The sequence below is a fragment of the Schistocerca nitens genome, chromosome 5, assembly GCF_023898315.1.
Source record: "Schistocerca nitens isolate TAMUIC-IGC-003100 chromosome 5, iqSchNite1.1, whole genome shotgun sequence".
NCBI classification, from domain to species: Eukaryota; Metazoa; Arthropoda; class Insecta; order Orthoptera; family Acrididae; genus Schistocerca; species Schistocerca nitens.
Window position 1 is genome coordinate 747,591,083 of NC_064618.1, and position 23,291 is coordinate 747,614,373.

The 23,291-nt window shown below is 35.4% G+C and overlaps 1 protein-coding gene across 1 annotated transcript in view; it reads left to right on the forward strand.

The window, feature by feature from the left end:
* The window catches only part of LOC126260926 (probable 2-oxoglutarate dehydrogenase E1 component DHKTD1 homolog, mitochondrial), a 322,465-nt gene that overhangs the window by 264,023 nt on the left and 35,151 nt on the right, over window positions 1–23,291 (forward strand). Inside the window, exon 16 of the mRNA XM_049958422.1 lies at window positions 10,519–10,639. Coding sequence (XP_049814379.1) covers window positions 10,519–10,639 — 121 coding nt within the window. The remainder of the gene's footprint in view (window positions 1–10,518; window positions 10,640–23,291) is intronic.

Consider the following 23,291-nt stretch of genomic DNA (forward strand, 5'->3'; position numbering starts at 1 on the left):
GTTCTCCTCTGCCACAGTACATGAAAAAATTAGACAAAATACCCTACTTTAGTACACTTATTTTTATTCATAACTTAGTCTAAGACAAAATGTTTCACACTAAATCTGATAGTCATTACTTCATAAATAGATACATTACACAGTTCTCACAACCTTGCAATAATTAGCACTAAAATTTACTATAGTACAAAAGGTGGGCACATAGTAAAATTTTTAAATCAAGTGCACATTACACACCAAAGCCTTTCTCTAAGTCATAACTCTGTCTGAAACTTGTTAAAATTGAAAGAGTTTTGTTTCTTTCCCATTTGCAAAATATCACCTTAGTGTCTAAAGTATGTACATTACTTCTAGTAGAAACCCAAGCTGTGCAGTAGCATAGATTTACTAATCTTTACATTATTAAAAAAGAGTAGAGTCACCACCACATAACTTAATTATTACTCAAATCAAAATTAAGGGGATGGAAGTTGTACCAAATCATAGCCCCACTTCTCTACTCAACTCTGAGCACTACTCTCATTCAAACAGAAAATTAAATCCTCACATAATCAAAAAATGTTATCAAATAGTTGACCTGTCAGAAATATTCACATCAGTCTAGCACCACAGTTCTCAGTTTATCAGCAAAATTACTTTTCTTCACCCAGTATTACCATTTTCAGCTCATAATTCCTCAGATCACAAATAGAAGTTTTCAAATAACCTATAGATCCAATAATGCAGCATTATATTACTTGTACCTCACTAAGTTATTGCTCTTTCTGTTAAGCTCTCATTCCCAGCTGAAGTGTCATGAATTGCACAATATACACAGTACCCAATGTTGCCTAATTCAAAAACAGATCATCAATATAATTACACCACATTTGTATGTGTAAGTTATCTTTTTCATTACTCAATCACCCCTGTCAGCTCCATTATTTTTTTTACTTACCTTTCTTACCTTGTCATCAAGTGAAGTGCATTCTCAAAAAAATATCCCTACTGCAGAGACAGGCTCCCTAACCATTAAGACCCTAACATTATTCATTATTTTATTATTTCATTATTACTTCATTATCTAATAAATAAACACCTGCTCTGCTTATCTAATGCAAAACTGATAGTACTGAAAAACATTCCACAGTAACAGATCCTTATGCTGAGGCAAATGTAACTCTCTGTATTTATCAGACAAAATTATCACTTAGATAAACTATTATTTCACTGTATTCCATCAAGTTGCTTGAGATTCTAACCTGAAGGGCAATATACATACAACTTTTGCTTATTCTTTCCAAACACATTACTCCATGCAACTATGTTTAAAGTTGTCATTCCTTAATGTTTGAAAAGGCTGTACCATGACACAGATAGATAGTTATCTCCATACACTGATTGCACTGAACACAAACACTTCTATTATACCACGATTAATATTAAGACCTAATGTTCATGATGGGTCTCAATGTATATTGTCTCTGCTGCTGCATCAAATTCTACTAATTTCAAACATGAGCTGCTTACTTCTGATGTTAATTATAGTTTTCAGATAATCTGCACCTTCTCATCCACATAATATTGACACCTTTCATTTCCTGTTTACTTTACCTCTTTGTTTGATAGAAATTCTTTAACCATGGTACCAATTTACTTTCTTCCATCCCCTTACGATTCCATTACTTATCACTAACACAACGTAATATCTATCAGATAACACCACAGAAATCTTTTCTACATCAATCCCAGAAGAACAAAGTGTTAATTCATTATTGCTACCTCCCACAAGCAAATTGGAAGTTAATCGAATAATAAAAACAATGAAGAATAAAATGTCCTCAGGGATTGACGAGATACCTTGCTCAGTCATGATGAGATGTGCTAGTGTCATATCAGACCCACTCTCACACATCATAAACATATCATTTTCAGAAGGTGTCTTTCCACAACGATTAAAAATTGCAAAAGTAAAACCATTGTATAAAAAGGGCAATATACATGAAGTGGGAAACTATAGACCAATAGCTTTATTATCGGTATTTTCAAAAGTAATAGAGACAGTCATGAAAAACAGAATTACAAATTACCTCGAGAAATTCAATCTATTGTCTGTAAACCAACACGGCTTTCGCAGAGGAATGAGTACAGAGTCAGCCATCACCCAATTCATTGAAAATATTGTAACAGGGGTAGATAAGAACAACAGTACAATAGGAATAAATTTGGACCTCTCAAAGGCATTCGATACTGTCCAACATAATATCTTGCTAGACAAATTAGAATATGTCGGTATACGAGGAGTAGCTAAAAAGTGGTTTCAGTCATATCTCCATAATAGGAAACAGGTAGTGGAAATTGCAACAACAAACAGTAAAAACCAAAGTATTGTTTACAGATCGGATATTCAGACTGTGCCAATAGGGGTACCGCAGGGGAGTGTTCTAGGACCTCTCCTATTTCTTCTTTACATAAATGATATCAAGATTCCAGTAAATGGTACTCATATAACCCTGTTTGCGGATGACACAAACATTGTAGTAACTGACATAAACCGGGTATTGCCAACATCTGCAACCAGAGTTATAGAATATTTGCAAAATTGGTTTGAAGTGAACAAATTAACCATAAATATCTCTAAAACTAATTATATCCATTACAGGAAAGCAAAGTCACATTCTGATCTAGATCTCAGAATACAAAATAAAGAAATTGTGAGAGTTGCTACCACAAAATTCTTAGGTGTACATATAGATGAAAATTTAGACTGGAAATCCCATATCCTGTATCTCTCGCATAAGTTAAGCTCTGCTTGCTTTGCTTTACGCGTTATTAGTTTTGTATGTAGTAGGGAATGTAGCAGAGCTGTTTACTTTGCTTATATACATTCTGCTATTACCTATGGCCTCATCTTCTGGGGTCATAGTAAGAAAAATCTCAAAACCATCTTCACTCTACAAAAACGAGCTGTTGGAATAATTACCAACAGTTCAAGGCTAACTCCTTCAAAGCAATTATTTAAACAGCTGAATATTCTACCCCTACCGTGCCTCTATATACAGAAAAGCGTAATTAATGTAAAACGAAATATTAACAATTTCCAATCCAACTCGGATCTACATACTTACAACACAAGAAAGTGCAATGACATTCATATAAAAAGAGTTAACAAGGCTTTGGCGCAGAAACAAACAAACATACAAGGAAGCAGATTGTATAACAAACTACCGTTAAAGATAAAAGAAATAAAAAAATTGTCTTCATTTAAAGAAGCAGTATTCAAGTTTTTAATGACCAACTGCTATTATAGTGTAAAAGAATACCTGGAATAGCTTCATACTAAACAATTATATTTATGTACTCTGTGCCAATAGTAATTTTTATCTGACTGTTACTATGATCTAAATAAATAATATGTACAAAAGTGCTAGAATTGTATGTGTTATATCTAAATGTCAACTGTGTATTCCATGTAAAAAGTCTTTCTCATACATCAATGTAAATAATCAAAGTTGTACATGCTATTTCAATGTGGTCTGATGTTATGTAGTCCACTATGCACATCTGTATTTTGTATAGTATTGTTCACCCTATATGTGTGTGTGTATATATATACACTATGTATTTTTTGACGAAATCCATGCAATGTAAATTGTCTCGTGTATATATATACTATGTATTTTTTTGACGAAATCCATGCAATGTAAATTGTCTCTGGATGAATAAACAACAACAACAACAACAACAACAACAACAACTGTTTCTATACTAAAGTGCCTTGCTGTATAAAATCACATGAAAACAAAGACAGAATGTTTCTGATTCACTTATAAACCACAGAGAAGATAGGATAAGAGTTTGATTGCCTCAGAAAACACAAAAAATGAGACAGATATCTGGGGTAAGCATTATTGCTACATAATGAATCCAACACAGAATGTTGAACCCCCTACGTGCTTGTAGGTCTTACTTCTGGTTCAGTGCACATTGTAGTAAGTTCCTCCTCTCCTTTTGTGGGATAAACATTGCTACCCACACCATTATTCAACATCTCAGTAGAATTAGAAATTACACTCATCTTACTACTATCATTTACATTTCTCTTACCTGTGATTACAGCACATTTATATACACATGGCTATTCAACACTACCTGCTCTAGTGCGAACCAAAACTGGAGCATTATCTACTTCAAATGGTTTGATTCAGAATTAAAGTTATCTCCTCCATTTCTATTACTTGAATTTCTTCTACTATTTCTGGGCCCATTCTGGCTATCCTCCACCAAACCATTCCCTGAATTTCTACCATAATTAGTCCTGTTCATCCTATTTATCTGAAATTCCCTCCCTGATTGATTATTGTCATCAAAATTCCTCCTCTGATCTTCCACTGAGGGCTTCACCCTCTGCACTTTATCAACATAGTTCAAGAAATCACTAATATTACCCCTAGGCGCAGGTACAAGCAAATCTCTAACTTTCTGAGGCAACTTAGTTTCCAAACCCATAATTATTGATTCACTACCTAGCTCTTTGTCCAAATATTTCAGTTTGTTGGTCCAAAGCTACAGAAACCTTTCACAGTACCCTTCCCAGAGTCAAATCTCTCACCTCCCCAAAATACGTTCAAAATTCTCTGCTGCTTCTTTTTGGACCAATATTCATCTAAAAATGCTTTCTCAAAGCTTTTCCATGAAGTGAAACTGTCACCTACCTAAGCTGCCCATCCATAAGCATCCCCTTTCGAAAAGCTTCTCTGAAATGACATTTTCTCTTTGTCATTCAATGTTTCAGGCAAATCATTAAATTCCTTAATGAAATCCAGTGGATGCAATTCCCCATATGGTTCAAAATTATAAAATTTCTTACAACTAACAAATGAAGGACTGTTCGGGACACTACATAATATATTCTTTTGATTTTGTACCTCTTCTATCATCTTCTCCATCTCAGCCAATTCTGAATCTACATTTATATTTACTTCGATCAGTTTTTCCTCTACCACTACTGCTTGCTTGGTTTCTTCCTCTGTTTCTAAATCATTTTAATCTGATCGATATGATTCTCAAGTGTAACCCTGTTTTCAGCACAAAATTTCCTGAGAGCTTTGACTTCATCTTTACACTGTTTTTCAGAAGCCTCCACCTTCCTACCACAGGCATCACAAAGCTTCTTTCTCTCTTCTACACATTCGTTACTCATCAATGTTAATTTGTCATTAGTGTTATGTACTACTGTCTTTATGTTTTCATCACAATCTTTAGCTCCCCCCCCCCCCCCCCCCCCCGCCCCCCCCCAACTTTGTTATTTAATTAAGATTTTTTTGATACTACTAATGTCTTCTTTTATACTACTTTCCAACCTACTAATGTCTTCTTTCATACAATTTTCCACCCTACTAATGTCTTCTTTCATACACACACTACTCAAACTACTCATAATTTGCCATAACATTGCTTCCACTTTTCCGTTTGCCATAAACTTTTGCCCTTGCCGACTTTTGCTACTAGATTCCTCCTCCTTAACCTTAATGATCTCACCCATTTCAGTACTGTTTTTGTCCATTTTGCTCACATCACCACACAATGTAGATGACACTTTTATCATTTCATCTACAATAGAACTTTTGTCCCCATCATTCAAAGTTACATTCATGTCTGATTTATAACCACCATCGTCTACAGAACCAGTCTCCTGTTGTCCCTTGTCTCCCATCAAACTGTCTTGTTTGTTAAGGCCACTCATTACATACCACTTAATATAAGGTGCAAGTTATAATTCTCTCGGCAAGGCGTCTCGTTTATCTGTCAGCTGTGCTGTTTGCTGCTCCTGTACTCAATGTCTGCTTCTATAGAACCTGCTTGCTGATTGGCTCCTGCACGTCCTCCATTTAAATCACTGTAAACCACTCAAGTTCACTGTCAAGGTTCGCTTTTCCTAGTTTATTGTGCCCACATAAAATTCTTCTTACTTGGGCCGCCATATGCGACATTCACCTGCTTTATTTCATCGTTGATTGTCCTCAGTGTCAACATACTGCATTGCTATACTGGCTGAAAAATGGGAGCGGGATATCAACACTGACTACTTTAAATGATGTAGTTGACAGGTGCACATTTGCATTTCGCAGTTCTTTACTTTCACTGTTCACAACCCCAAATAATACACAGTTATATGGCCACTGCACTATTGTTTAACTTTCAATTAGCCTCTTTAATAGATTGCAATCAAACATCAACATATTGCTACAATATTTTACTGTTGAACATCTACAAGCAATGAAAACCTAACCAAACATTTCACAGTCTTTCAGATAAATTGAACAGACACCGTCATTGCTTTAACACATGGCCTATAGGTGTACCATTTATTTTACAGTTAAGTTGATGCATTGTTGTTGTTCATACCAACACAGGTTTCTTGTCTGAAACTCGGCTGTGGACTGACTGTCTCAGTACCAAAAATCAGGACCTTATACATCATCAAAGTAATAGGCACTGAAACTACACATTGTTCGATGTTTAATTTACAGAAATTACAGTTAAAAATTAACTCCTTCAATTAACTGCATACATAAAAAAATTGCATCATTTCAACAATTTTTTCTACTACAAGAAGCCAAATTATTTGTTCAAATCATGAAATTAACAGAAATAAGTTATGCAAACAATACTTTTGACAAAACTGTTAATTACTTTGGAATTAATTAAGAGCTGTCTTTGCTAGCATGAATAGAGCCAAATAAATCCTTTAAGAATACTATTAGTTGTTCCTCCAGATGTTTATAATTATTATAGAATTTATATTTGTTTATAAGTCAACAATAGAATTTAAGCTATGAAACAATTGCTGATTTGTCCCTATAACAAAAGACACTAACTAGTAATAGTCAAGATGAATTAGAAAATCAATGACACACATAAAACTAAGCACAAAATTAGATCTGGTACTATATTCTTTAAAACTGAGTGCCAATCTTTCTCTTTTATAAAAATACAGATTACACTCACATATATTAATGGAATTAGTTCAAAAATGAATTTAAGGAGGCAGATGGTAAAACAAGAGGGGAAGTAAAAATATCCCAGCTCTCTTTATCACAATCTCCTCCTGTATCGATGGCTGCTGCCTGTCGAAGTTTCTGGACTGACTTTCATGTCCCCATGCAACCAACATGTCAGGCATTGAGGCCAGATCAGCATCCATGCTGGTTTTTGTACTTGTGTTCCTGTTGAGCTCCAGACATCATCCCCATGCTGCTAGAATTGCCCATTGCAGCTCCTGGATCAGCATTTGAGTCATGGCAATACCATACTCATGCAAGTTTATACTCAGCATGCAATCTCTGTACCTCTGCAGATTGAGTGCTGCACCGTGCTTCTACGACTGAGTCCGTCGGCGAACTTGTGGAACAGTGCAACTCATGAACCTCTGATTTGTCAATCTGGATGTCATTCTGGGCAATTCAAATAGAGAACTTCATTATACTGTAGTGTGTTAACTGTAGCACTAGTGATTGCTCTGTCATTATTAAGCTACCAGTGCAACAGCTTTTGAGACATCTTTCTAAGTGACTCGCAGCCTCAGACCTGTGTCACACATTGCTGTGGACAGTTTGTAGCCAGTGCCAGCTGCCACTGACATCACTAGCTGAACATTCGAGGAAACACTCATCGCATGCTCACCAGCCCTGCATGCAGACATCATTGGCCACCACCCTTCCCCCGCTGACTGACCTGCCACCACTGCACTCGCACTGACATCACCACACAACATGTGAACTCTAAACATACATGGGCCACAGTCTGATCACCACACTTTCTCACAGCTAAGGAGCCCCGCTCTCCAAGAGAGGATCTGTGCCATGGCTGTGCTGCAGAAATGCATGAACAGCGGAACTGTGGTCACAGCCAACACAAACAATCAGTGCTCCACATTTTCCAGCTTGTGTGTGCAGATTTACCATTATGCCAAATTTTGGCAATGGTGCAGTGTGCAGTAGCCCACACTAGACAAAGCAGGCAGTAGTGCTAGCTGGACATCACAATGCGACACACAGCCCTGACCACATGGGTCGAGTTAATGTGACACCCACAAATGCATACGCAAAGTCTCGTGCATTCATTCATTTTGCGGTTTCTTTCACCATCACCAGAAGACATAATGGTCTGTGGATGTGCTGGAAACTGACAATTTGGAGTCTCAACCTTTGTTTCGCATGATTCACACAGTCATGCAACATGCTAATCACCGGAGTGTGTATCCTCCAGGATCATTGATCAAGCCATACCACAAGTGCAATGTGCCAGTGTGGACATTAAATGTAAGAATTTATTTGTAACATTTAGTAAGGTATGGCTAAATAAATGTAGTTCATTGACAAAACAACTCTTATCAATTTCCATCACATTTCCATTGCCTAGCCCCATCCTTGGACATAGCGCATGGATGTGGCAGTAAAGCTGGTTCCCAGCACATCCAGGACCATAAATGGCAATAACATCACACCCCTGCTTCACCATTCTACATGGTAACAGAAGTTCTTTCTCTTTAACACAGCTGATACTCCTCATTCAATTGTTCATTAGTGTACACTAAAGCAAGGACAATTATTTTTGTAGCAACCATGCATTTTAATATTTATTCAAAACCACTTTCTGTTGCATATCATACACACGATTCTGCCTCGTGTTTCACAGAAAATTCACTATTAAACACCCAGAAAAAGAACTGCAAAATATATTTTAATTGTGTGATTTTAAGAACTGTATATTTGAGAACACATTATTGGTTGTAGAGTGGTTTGAAGACTTGGAAAAGACTGCATATGCATCTAAATCCAAATCAAATAATTGCAAAGTGTGTAGAGTGATTGAAGATTTGGAAAAGATTGCATCTGCATCTAAACCTAAACTCAACAAATAACTGCAAAGTGTGTAGATGATCTAAAGACTTGAAAATACTGCACCTGCATCTAAATCTAAACTCAGCAAATAATTGCAAAGTGTGAAATAGAGACTATCAAATCAATGAAAGATTTTCTTTATTAAATGTTTGAAAAATTCCACAAGATAGATATGTAAAGAGCACAGCATACTCATGGCACAGTTGTTTGCATGTCATTCATTCCTCACAGCTTGCTTTCCACACAGGTCAGCTTCACTTGACCAGCTTGAGGATAAGTTATCCAAAAACCTCAGTTTGTCTGCTTTACAAGCATAAATCTCAGTTTTTATTTTGTTGACCTTTAGTCAATAATGCTAGTATACTTTACATACTTGGGTTCAACACTGTCTTATGGCATAATCTTCTTGGGTAATGCAACTGAGGGGGAAAAAGTGTTTTTCTGCAGAAACATGCAATAAGAATGTTGTGCAAAGTTTGTAACTGAACATGTTACAGAAGCCTCTTTAAAGACTTTACATTTCTGTGATGTAACATATACTCTGAAATAGTATTTGCAGTTAATATCAAAAGTTGATTTAGGATGAATTCACAACCACAATTCTATAAATAAAAATAATTTTGTATAGACTATGCATCCTCACGTAAGGTTGAAAATGGAGTTTTGTAGTGTAGTGTAAATGTCTATAGCAGATCACTTCTGCACATCAAGCAGGAACTTGAAAATCCTCAAATATTGAAAAACAAAGCAAAACATTAAATATTTAGTCACTCCTTCAATTTATCAGATTATCTGGACCCAGGAGTGTAAATTCTGTGTAACTCTAATATTATATAGAGCTTGACTTTTCTTGTATGTAGACAGCTGACACGGTTATATGTAAAATCATATGATTTTTTTATGTATTAATTCAAAACAGGAACTGAGTAGTATAGGAGAAGGATCAATGTCACTTTTCAAAGTATCCATTTTTCCCCTAACATACACATATAAAGCAATCAAGAAGTAACTATGATAACTGTCAGTATGAGTAGATTAGCATTAGTCACAATTCATTGTTAGTACACTTTACAGAAGTAGCCCTCAGCAGTTACTTCTGCCTCTTAATTTGTAACATGACTTGTTCCATATCCCTGAAAGTTCTCCTTCATTATTTATTTATTATTTGTCCCGTAGATCAAATCAGTACAATGGCTTGTACAACTGATATGGGATAAGTCAATACAAATATACAGTTTACAGGAGTCTAAAATAGTAAACAAGAATACAGAAGAAAGTTTATTTTACATTACCTACAAAATTATGTTACTTAAAGTTACAGCTTTACAGAGAATTGTTACATGATGTGGCAAAACTGACTTAACATTCAGCTTTGATACACTATCATGCAATAAGACAATTTTGATTCCAAATATTCTTGGGTGGTATAAAAGCATTCTTTTATTAAAAGAGATTATGGGACTTACAGAACACAATACCTGAATGAATGAATGAACTGTCCACATCCCAAGTCCATAATCAACAGCTAAGATTTGCTACTGCCTAAAGACTTTATAATTATATTATAATGTATTAATTGTGAATGAACAAGCACAAAACTTCTAAATCAAGTTCTGTTATTTCTCATTTTTAGGTTCTTTGGCCTTACAGAAAACCTTTGATAATTGTGACTCCAAAAACACTGTTGAGATTGCCTGAGGCAACATCATCATTATCAGATATGTCTCCTGGCACTACCTTCTCTCCTGTAATAGGTTTGTATTCCCTAATACAAAGTGAAAATGTGATTTTACATATTTTATTTATAGTGTTATGGTTGGTGGATCTTAATACATAGATAAATAGCCTCCTAGCAAAGAACATATAACCATTGGTGTCCCTCAATGTAATGTAGGGGTTATCATATTGTTTCTAATTTACCTTAATAATTCCTTTTGGTATGGGATGGAAGAGAAAATAGTATAGTTTGCTGAGGACATTTACATAATAATCAGCAACAAATATGGGAGAGAAGCTGCCTAAAGGCTAGAAGAAAACAACTACTCAACAAATAAACAACTAACACCCTACATAAAAAAAACATATAGGATGAACTTTGGTATTATGAAAAGGATAGATTGCTACTCACCATAGAAAAGATATGCTGAGTCACAGACTGACACAACAAAAAGACTGCTAAACATGTGAGCTTTTGGCTGAAAGCCCCTCTTCTAAAGTAGACAACACTCACACATTCCTGCAAAAAGGTGGCAGTCCTTTTTGAAAACCTGGTTTTCTCAGGGAATTACATTGTCCTTGGAAATATCAGAGGTATTTCCGAATTTCATAAAATATCAGGGAATTCTGCATTTTTAACCTAGCACTGAAATTGAATTTTATAAATCAAAACTTTTAAAATTGTTATTATCTCAATCGTATGAATATTATTCCATATAAATTATCAATATTTAAAAAAATGGTTAAACTACTGCTTATGACTGGTATATAGCTCACCTGAGAGAAAAGAAAAGTCTTTATTGTAGTATGCTACCCCTCTCCTCTCACCATTAATTTATCAAGAGCTTCTTGACACCTTCTTTCTCCTCACATCCGAAATTCTTATGGAATTTCTTTTTTTCCAAATTTGAGTAGCCATCCTGTCCAAGCACAACTTGTACAAACATGACAACTGTCCCTGATCACTGAGGCCAGACTGTGAGCAACTGTTAATGTTGGGAGAAGGTTGTACAAGCTATGCTACAACCACTGCACTGCATTCTATCTGGGCAGGACAAGCAACAAGCTTTCTGGCCCAAGAATGACCACCAACAAACTGTAGCTAAGACAAAGCTAGACCACTCAGTTGCTAAGCATACTGCCCATCACAATGTTCTCCACTTCAGTGACTGCTTCACAGCATGCACCATCTGGATCCTTGCTACCAATGCCAACTTTTCCAAATTGCACAGGTGGAAACTCTCCTTGCATTATATCTTATGTTCCCATAACCCCCTGGCCTCAGTCTTCATTACTCCCTGTCCTTCACCCACCTACCCCCTTACCTACTCCCATTCCAGCATTACATAACCTTCTATTCCATCAGTGAATGCATGATGCATTGAAATCTCTTACTTTTAAATTGTTTTATTTGGTCATCTCACAGTTCAGTAACAGGTGCCACATATACAGGGTGTCCCAAAATAATGTATACTCTTTGAAACTGAACATCTCTTTAATGAAAGGGGTCATCTCACAGTTCAGTAACAGGTGCCACATATACAGGATGTCCCAAAATAATGTATACACTCTTTGAAACTGAACATCTCTTTAATGAAAGGGGTTAAAAATACAATTTTAATGGTGTCAGGTGCCTCATGGTCTGACTTAAGGCAGTAAAGGTCCATCACAATACACCATCGACAATGACTTATGACTGAGTGACATGCCAACTTTATTGTTTCCAATGGAATAGCATCACAGGCTTGTTCAATTTGCTCTCTAAGATTATCCAGTGTATGTGGTCTCACAGTGTAAACTGTTTTCTTGAGAGTACCCCACAGAAAGAAGTCTAGAGGATTTATATCTTTAGATTGAGCAGGATACTCCATACTCCCTCTTCATCTTATCTGTCTGGCAGGGAATTTACGACTTAGAAATGCCCTCACATCCAGGTGAAAGCGAGGTGGCACTCCCTCCTGCTGAAAGTAATAATCTTCATTTCGAAACCAACGCTAAGACCAGGAGTTATCATTTCCAAGTATGAGTCACCCTCCACAGTGTTGTCAAAGACGTATGGCCCGATTAACCCTCTAGAAGACAGACCATACTCTTGGTAGATTAACATACCTTTGCTCGGTTATGTATGGATTCTCCTTGGCCCAGTACATGCAGTTATGGCAGTTAATTGTTCCATCAAGTTTAAATGTCGCTTCATCTGACCAAAGAATTTGGTCTTGGAAACATTGCTCTTCTTCACATCTGTTAATAAACTGCTCTCAAAATTCGCTTTACCTATCAGAATCATCCTCATTAAGAGCATGGAGAAGTCTTGGAGTGTAAGGCTTAAAGTTCTGATACCGCAAAATTCTATGAACACTGCTTCTGCAGATCCCAGTCTCATGAGAACATTGCCTCACAGATTTTTTCAGGGATCGTGTGTACGCCTGGATTACTGCATTGACACACTCATTGTCTGTTGAACTTCTATTTCATCTGCTATGTCCCTTTTTCATATCATGCACCATTCCTTTGACTTCAAATTTATCTTTGATTCTTGTAATTGTTACTCTTGTCAGTGGTGGTGTTCCAAATTCAACTCTCCAATGTCGGTGTACCGCACTCACATTCTCTGTTTCCAGTAACACTGTAGCACCTGTTTCCATTGTTCAAACAATAACGTGAAGTTTGCTGACAATCCTGAAACAAAAGAAACAATTGTTACGTTTTTCACCACCTTCTACATTATTACCAATAAAAATTGTATTTCTGTCTCCTGTAATTAAAGAGATATTCTATTTCAAAGAGTGTATACATTATTTTGGGCCACCCTGTATTTATATTAACACACTTTGTTGGAAACCAGTTCACTATCCATCTTTTGTCAGTTGATGCAGTGTATGCCTATGTGGTGGTTTATTGAGTTTAATGTAAACATCCCAGGTTCCAAATTTTCCTAATTTTAATATTTTCTTAATTAATTAGTACATAAGTCAGATAACCAATTGCACATGGATAAGAAAAATTAGAGTAATATGAGTGTAACATCAAATCTGAGAAAAAATATCGAAAATGTTTTCAACTGAATGAAAAATTTAATCATATGTAATGTTTCAGTTACTCAATTTTTAAAGAAAGTAAACCAATGACTTGGTAGAGTGAAATTAAAGCTTTTAAATGAGGTAAATTACTGTAGAAATAAACAATTGTTAGTTCACAATATTTTTATAATTACATGGCATGAGAACATAATCAATTACCAATTTTTCTAAAAAGAAAATGTTTTATGTAAAACTAAATGAATCATTTGGTTCAGTATAGCTTGGATGAACTACTGAATAATATGTTTTAATGGAGTATGACCTAAATATGAATTTCAACATTTTATGTATATTTGGCATGTTAATTACCAGTAAATTACAAGAAAAAAGAAAAAAATATCTACTAAGTAGAATAGTTGCAAATGGAATAATTCCACCAACCTGCATTTCAAACTTTATTCTTTCTAAATGTGAGTTCAGTGACTTATCCACTATTTCACATAACTTGGCTTGAAAATAGGTAATGACTTTATGACAAACATTTTTTAATCTGTTGCATGTTGAGGGCCATAAATTAGATGAGCATTTTACAGCACTTGCATAAATACAACCAACAGAGTACTATGTCCTACATACAATAATATAGTATGTAACAGCTATTGTGAATAAAGTATATATTTTGAATACAGCTATTTAATTATTAGGTGTGGAATAATTTCCAAGACATTCTTAGAACTGAGAAGTCATTATGGGTCAGAAGAGGACTATTAGGAATTAAAAAGGAACTCACTGCTTTGAGATTTTTGAAATTTTGGTAATTTATTCTATTCATTGAAATTACAGTCTCTGAACTCTTGTCTTTGTATGTGGACGGCGCGGGGGTGGGTGGGGGGTGGGGGTGGGTGGAGGGGGGGGGTGGGTGGGTGGGGGGGAATTGATATGATATGATACAAACTGCATCAGCTGTCTTTCTGAAATTTTTAATTGTAGGACATTTGGATGGAACCTGAAATCTAGGTTTCTAGAGTATTTATGATATTTTCACGAATTTCTTCTGCATTTTTATTTCTATCAATGCTTATGTGACATCCACAAACAAAACTGAATGATAATTTATATTTACTTATACAGGTAAGTCATTTATGCAAAAAAGAAATAGGATTGAGTCAAAGATTGGCCCTTGTAATAATCCTCGTGAAATAGTTCTCCACTTTAAGGAGTAGTTTCTTAGGTTGATGTTACAATAACCCTTTGCTTTTTCTCTGTCAGATATGACTTACAGCATTGTAAGACACTACCCATAAGAATGTTCACACAATGAAATGTTTTGGGTATTAAAAGTCATTATTTTGTAGTTTGATGATAAATAATTGCATTTCTTCAGTTAGATAAATAGCTATGTAAATGGGTACTGTACGTAATGAGAAATAGCAGTGTATAAAATTGTTTCTAAAATAGCTGCTTCCGTGAGCAAAAGCTTTTAATACCCATCTCATTTCATTGATAGAATTGTCGCTCCATGCCTTGTCTTCTTATTGTCTGTGGGATGATGTAAAGGTCCAGGTTGTTGAACATAAATGAAGATACTTATTTGCATTTTCATAATATTGCCATTTATTTCCCATCCAAAACGGCATACATTGGGACTTAATAATAATAATAATAACAGCTTTATTCAACATTGAATGGTACACTGCACATGTACAAAGAAACAGTAATGATTACAGTTATTGGTACAATACACAAGGCACATTCTTCTGAATAGGTCATTAATTTACAACAAAATTAAAATAAGATGTTTACTGATTACAATTTACATAATTTCAGAAAGCATTTGTTGTTCTTTGTATAAATATGGTACTCTTCTAATGTGTAGAAATGGTGTTTTACTAAAAATTTCTTAAGCTGATGTTTCAGTTTAATTGTAGGAAGAGCCATGACTGCAGTAGGCAGTGCAGTGTAAAGTGCTGTTCTGTGGCTGCCGATGTAAAATCTTTCTGTATTTCTAGTATTGTACTGGTGGAAATCCGAATAAGTGTTTGGGTGCAGTCTTTTCACAAGCAATATGGCTTTTAGAATGTACGTGTTTATAACAGTTAACATTCCTGTTTTTGGAAACAAGTTGCGACAAGACTCCCTATATTTTGCTCCACAGATTATTCTCACATCCCTTTTTTGAAAAATGAGTAGCTTATCTGGATTAGCTTTGGTTGTTGCCCCCCCCCCCCCCACCACCACCAATTTTCTTTCACATACCAGATTTTTATGAAAAATTGAGTTTTTTCTTTTTTTCCATAGTCAAAATGTTGCTAATTGCATTTATGATCAAGTGTAACAAATAGAATTTATAGGAAAATTTAATTCTTTAAAAATTAAATGTAAAATTAATATTCCAACATGTTACAAAAAGGCTTGGAATACAAAGAAATTTAAATAATTATTTTCATAAAATACATTGACTCCACAGGCTACCCTTTTGTACTTCAGACTTCCAATTTAAGGTAAAATATAGTTGAAAAAAAGATGGAACTGCAAGTTTCATCAAACAAGCTTAGTATTGTACTCTACTATTGTTCAAAAGGCCCTTTAATTCTGGTACATGATAAATGGAACTGACATTATTCATAAATTCATTGATAGCATAAATTGTACTTTTGTCTTTTTGGAAGCTAAATTGATTTTTTAAGATTGTATTAAATTTTTGGCCCCCTTGAACTTTGAACCTTGCTGCTGATGGAATGGCTTTGTGTACCTCTGTGATATAGATATCCATACTGTAGGTCTGTAGGTGGAAACACAGTGGGGGGCTCTCTGTTGAGAGGCCAGACAAATATGTGGTTCCTGATGAGGAGCAGGAACCTTTTCAGAAGTTGCGAGGGCAATAGTCTGGATGACTGACTAATCTGGCCTTGTAACATCAACCAAAATGTCCTTGCTGTGCTGGTAATGCGAATCGCTGAAAGCAAGAGGAGACTACAGCTGTAATTTTTCCCAAGAGCATCCAGTTCTACTGTATGGTTGAATGATGATGGCATACTCTCGGGTAAAATATTTCGGAGGTAAAATAGTCCCCCCTTCGGATCTCTGGGTGGAGCCTACTCAAGAGGATGTTGTCATTAGGAGAAACAATACTAGTGTTCTATGGATTGGAGCATGGAATGTTAGATTCCTTAATCAGGTAGGTAAGCTAGAAAATTTAAAAAGGAAAATGGATAAGTTAAAGTAAGATACAGTGAGAATTAGTGGAGTGGCAGAAGGAACAGGATATCTTTACAGGTGATTACAGGATTATAAACATAAATTAAAAGAGGGGTAATGCAGTACTAGATTTAATACTAAATAAGAAAATAGGAATGCATGTGAGCTAATGGTAGTACACGTTTATAAACCAACTAGTTTAGTAGATAATGAAGAGATTGAAGAAATGTAAGATGAGATAAAAAAAAATTATTCAGATAGCTAAGAGAGATGGAAATGTAATTGTGTTGCAGGATTGGAATTCAATATTAGTAAAAAGGAAGAATAGTAGGTGAATATGGACTGGGGGAAAGGAATGAAAGAGAAAGGCATCTGTTAGAATTTTACCCAGAGCATTTCCAGGGGTAGCTGTGCTCTCAGAACTGTAAATTAAAACTGAAGAGAGTGCAGAAAGGTAGTAAATTAAGGAGACAGGACCTGATAATTAGAAAGAATCAGAGGTTGCTGAGGGTTTCAGCAGAGCATTAGGCAAAAACTGACTGGAGCAGGGGAAAGGATTAACATAGAAGACGAATGGATAGATTTGAGAGATGAAATAGTGCAGGCAGCAAAGGATCAAATAGGTAAAAGGACAAAACCTAGTAGAAATCCTGGGATACTACCAGAGATACTGAATTTAATTGATGAAAGGAGAAAATATAAAAAGGCAGAAAATGGAGATTGACAGGAAGTTCAAGATAGCTAAGCAAGAATGACTAGACAACAAATGTAAGGAGTTAGAAGCATATATCACTAGGGGAAAAATAGATATCAGGAAAATTAAAGAGGTCTTTGGAGAAAAAGAGAAGCAGCTGTATGAATATTTAAGAGCTCAGATGGGAAACCAATCCTAACCAAAGAAGGGAAAGCTGAAAGGTGGAAGAAGTATATAGAAGTTCTGCACAGGAGAGATGAACTTAAAGATAATATTATAGAAATGAAAGAGAATGTAGATGAAAATGAGATGGGTGATATGATGCTGCAAGAGGAATTTGATAGAGCACTGAAAGACTTCAGTCAAAATAAAGCTCCGGGTGTAGATAAGAAATCTGTCAGAACTATTGATAGTCTTGGGAGAGCTGGCCATGAACTCTTCCATCTCATGAGCAAGTTGTATGAGACAGGCAAAATTCCTGCAGACTTCAAGAACGATATAATAATTACAATTCCAAAGAAATAAAATGCTGACCAGTGTGGGTATTACTGAACTATGAGTTTAATAAGTCATGGTTGCAAAATATTTACACAAATTCTTTAGAGAAGAATGGAAAAACTGGTAAGAGGTTTGGATTCCAGAGGTATGTTGGAACACACAAGACAATACTGACCCAATGGCATATCTTAGAAAATTGGTTAAGGAAAGGCAAACCTATGCTTATAACATTTGTAGACTTAGAGAACATTTCAACAACGCTGACTGGAACACTTTCTTTGAAATTTTGAAGGTAGCAGGGGTGAAATACAGGAAGAAAAGGATATTTACAACTTGTACAGAAACCAAACAGCAGTTATAAAAGTCAAGGGGCACAAAAGAGAAGCGTTAGTTGAGGAGGGAGCGAGACATAGTCCTAACCAATCCCCTATGTTATTAAATCTGTACATTGAGCAAGAAGTAAATGGAACTAAAGAAAGAACTACAGTAGGAATTAAAGTTGAGGGGAAGAAATAAAAACTTTGAGGTTTGCCAGTGACATTGTAATTCTGTCAGAAACAGCAAATGACTTGGAAGACCAGTTAAATGGAATGGACACTGTCTTGAAAGGAGGATATAAGAGGAATATCAATAAAATCAAAAGACAGATAATGTAATGTAGTCTAATTAGTTGATACTGAGGGAATTAGTTTAGGAAATGAGACTTTGAAAGCAGTAGATGAGTTTTGCTATTTGGGCAGCAAAATAACTGATGGTGGATGAAGTAGAATGGATATGAAATGTAGGCTGGTAATGGCAAGGAAAGTGTTTCTGAAGAAGAGAAATTTGTTAACACTGAATATTGATTTAAGTGTTACAAAGTTTTTCCTGAAAGTATTTGTAAGGAGTGTAGCCATGTCTGAAGCTGAAAAATGGATAATAAACAATTTAGACAAGAAGAGAATAAAAGATACTGAAATGTAGTCTTACAGAAGAATGCTGAATATTAGATGAGTAGATCATGCACTGAAAAGAATTGGGAGAAAAGGAATTTGGGGTGCAACCTGACTGGGCAACAGGATAGGTCAATTGGACACTTTCTGAGACATCTAGGGATCACCAATTTAGCATTAGATGGCAGGGTGGAGAGTAAAATTCAAAGGGAGGCCAAGAGGTGAATACTGTAAGCAAATTCAAAAGTGTGTAAGTTGCAATAGTTATTCAGAGATGAAGAGGTTGTACAGGATAGAGTAGTATGTAGAGCTGCATTAAATCAATCTTCGGCCAAAGACCACAACAGCAACATTAAATTTTTTACTAAAATTTTGAATTTGATGTGCAAAAGTCATTTAACATGTTTTAGAACACATGGGAAGAAGGTAAATTGTATGGTAATTTCCCATATCTTCTTTGGAGCCTTTCTTAAATAGTGGTTTCACTGCTGCATATTTCAGAAAATCTGGGAAGTAGCCTCCTTGCAATGACAATTTAATTACTTTGGATAGTGAATATGCTATTATATTTGAAGCTGCTGTAATATTTCATCCCATCCCACAGAATGTTTATTTTTTAATTTAATATAGTTTTCTTCACATTTTGTCATTATGTTGTCACATTTAAATAGACTCTCAGTCTTGCTCTGATTGAGCCAAATAGATGTACTTTATCTCAATGGTGTCTACATCAACATGAGGTTAAGATACAGTTATGAAGAAATCATTAACATTTTTTGCTCCCCAAGCAGGATGTACAAATATTTGTCTTTATCTTTTTTTAAAGATACTTCTTTGTTGCTAGGTTTGAGTCCAAATTCAAATTGACAATTGTCCCTACTGCTCTGGATTTATTTACATGCTTTTTAATGAATTTAATGTTTGTTATTTTCTTTACTGCTTTTACAAACTTCTTAAACAGTTTTTTATATCATTTGGCTTAATCAATAAACTCAGGACTCTTACTGAATTTCAACTCAGCATGTATCTATCTGCTTCTTTTGCAGATATTTTTATGCCAAGGGTAGTCAGCTCTAGATTATTAGTTGCCTTTCTTTGGATGACTATAGGTGGAAATATTTCATAGCAAACATGTGAAAAGCAATTCAAAAATGTACTGAAATTTTTTTACTATGATGTTTCATATTGTACTGACCAATCTGCCTCATTTAATCTGCAACAGAGCAAGTGTATATTTTGTTTTCCAGTTGCATTCATCCTGTGAAGCTAAACAAAGAAAGCTTGTGCATGGCACATGAAGTTTATAACTATATTATTCAGAGTAACATAGACGTACCAATATACTGATTATTAAAACTGCATGATAGCTTCTCAGATGTAGACCTAAAATGTGCGGTATATTGCTTAATGATGGTCAGACTGTACTGGTAGCTGTGTTCAACACAAGACTTTTGTGCGACCTCCATACAATGACCAAAACACTTCATTAATCAATTTACAATTAGTTTAAAATGACATTTGTTTATCTGCATTGTGGCTTGAATATATGGTAGTGAAAAAGAAATGGAATTAGATTAATGAAGATGTGGCACAGTGATTAAAAGTGTAACTGCATTTGACATTTTAATGTTTATTACAATATTTAGTTTTATAATTTTTGTAATTTTTTCATTTCTTTGCTACATTCTAAAGCTATAATTGTCGCAAAATCCATCCAATAATGATGTAATTTTAGTATTAAAGGAAGGTTGATACCTATTTTTAAGCATAGGGGCTAAAGAACGTAATTACCAGCACATGCAGGCTATGTAGCCTGGCCTGTGTTGTGTTGTATGTACTTTAAGTGGGTCACAGATAAGTACGTAAGTATGTATGGAAGAAACTGAGCCATTGTACAGTGCTTGTAGGGGTTGATGAGAGATTTTTAATGTGCACAGGTACAGAGAGGATTCTGCTTGGGCATCTACATGGCTTAAATCAGAAGTATATAAAGCTACCTTTCTAAAGCTAGTAGGACAGAATTGCTCCATGCTGGCTCTGTTTATCCATCTTCTGACAGATCATGGAATAATCGCTGTTACTATATCTTTACATTGTAGTGTGACATATTCAGCTGTATTTATAGGTCTTATTTTATTTGCAATCAATTTCAGTGTCACCATCTTCAGGTCCCTTTGTGATAAGTGATGATCATCTGGATACTGGAAAATCGTCATTATAGATCTCATAACAGGTACAAGAAATTGATATCTGCTGTGCTGAACCCTCTTTCTTGTGTGTGGTGTGAATGGGAACAGAACGGCCCCATGATGTTTATTCTAGTTCAATCATCCATTAAGGCTCACCCAGAAAAACTCACAAGCCTGCAAACTAGTCTTATTGAAGATAGTGGTTGTAAATAACCTCAAGGAATGGTTTAAGAATGGTAGGTCTTAGAAGCTGACACCCACAGGGCAAAGTTAGAAAATGTCTATCAAGTTGGTGGTAGTGACTGTTTATTGTGACATTTCTGGACATACGCTAATCATGATTATGTGATTAAAAGAAGATTTTGTTTTGATTGATTGTGGGATAGGAACCTGAAATTGTACAGACACCTAAGTATGTAAACACCAGAGTTGAGGCAGTGAATCTGTCAATAAACCTGAAACATGGAAGAAAGAAAGGAAGATTAGTGTTTAATGTTCTATCGACAGTTGAATAATTAGAGATGGAACACAAGCTCAGATTTCAGAAAGATGGAGAAGAAAATCACCCATGCCCTTTTAAAGGAACCTTCCTGGCATTTGCCTAAGTAGTGATTTAGGGAAGCCTGCATCTCGTGGTCGTGCGGTAGCGTTCTCGCTTCCCACGCCCGGGTTCCCGGGTTCGATTCCCGGCGGGGTCAGGGATTTTCTCTGCCTCGTGATGGCTGGGTGTTGTGTGCTGTCCTTAGGTTAGTTAGGTTTAAGTAGTTCTAAGTTCTAGGGGACTTATGACCACAGCAGTTGAGTCCCATAGTGCTCAGAGCCATTTTGATTTAGGGAAATCCTGAACCTTGATGGCTGGACAGGGATTTGAACTGTCATTCTCCCAAATGCAAGTCTGGCATGCTAACTACCTTGCTTGGTTTGAAACAATGCACATTTGTCTGATGTGAGGTGCATTACACAGGGAACAGAGTACAAAATTTTTAAAAATATCCAAACATATGTTAAGGCTAGTTAAATTGCATAGAGAATCCCACTTCATTCCAAAGTACTACAATGCTGCACTGTCAGAATGTTTTCAATTAGCACTGGGTGGGTCCAATTTGGGCTTAATGTCTAGTGGCCAGCAGCAGTCTACCTGATGGGGATTTGCAAAAATCATCACAAAATTTAACAAATGGACAAGTGTTATTTCATTAGCCTCTATTTTTGTTACAGTTAGCCAGCTGTTGTGTAACTTGAGTGCTTGAAGTTATCAGGAGCTGTGCAGTTATAGAAAGATGAGTGTGACTTTTTGCAACACTCAAACAACAAGTATGAATGGATATTCTAAATAGTGAAATACAATTGATAAAGAATGCTATTCATGAGGGAACTAAGTTATTGTAATCTTTATTTCCGTGGGTGGCAAGTTCTCACCAAACAAACTTAGTACTTGGATGAAGAATCTACAATCCAATTGGTTCCTTTTATAGTAACAATGTTATTTAAGCAATAGGAACTGAAATATGTTGAATGTTTAATGGTGTAGGTTCATAAACAATTTTTTTAAAGAAAATGACTTTGAGTTCAGGAAAAACAAGTTTATCATGTGTGAGGTTGTATTGTTGGAAACAGTCAGTGCAAATTATGAGCAATAATGTTTTCAAATAAACATTTTAATTTCTCATTAAAAAAAACTACTGAAATAAAAAAATCATAAATAAAGTACATGAAATGGTTGCCAGTTTACATCTCAACATGGAGCACATTTGAGAAAACTGTTCGAACTCACATAGTATGGCTTGAGTTTATTTATGTCTGTTTTTTTCATTTCATAATTGTTTGTTTTCCCCATGCCAAAATAAAAGATAGATGAGGAATTTATCGGTCTTATACTAAGTTTAGCAGAAAAACGAGTGTATTCACAAAAGACACCACCATGATATCCAGAATCCATATCTGCAATTAAAATACAGACAGAAGCATAATGCATGAACTAGAATGGCAAATATATAATAATGTTATTCTGAATAAAACATAAGTAACCCAAGATATTTCTTACAATCAGTTATACTGCAGGAAAATTTTAATTTCATGAAACAATTTGTTAAAGGCCCTGAAAGGATTTCAAGTGAATATTATGAAGAGTATAAAAGTCTTACAAAGTAAGGTTTTAT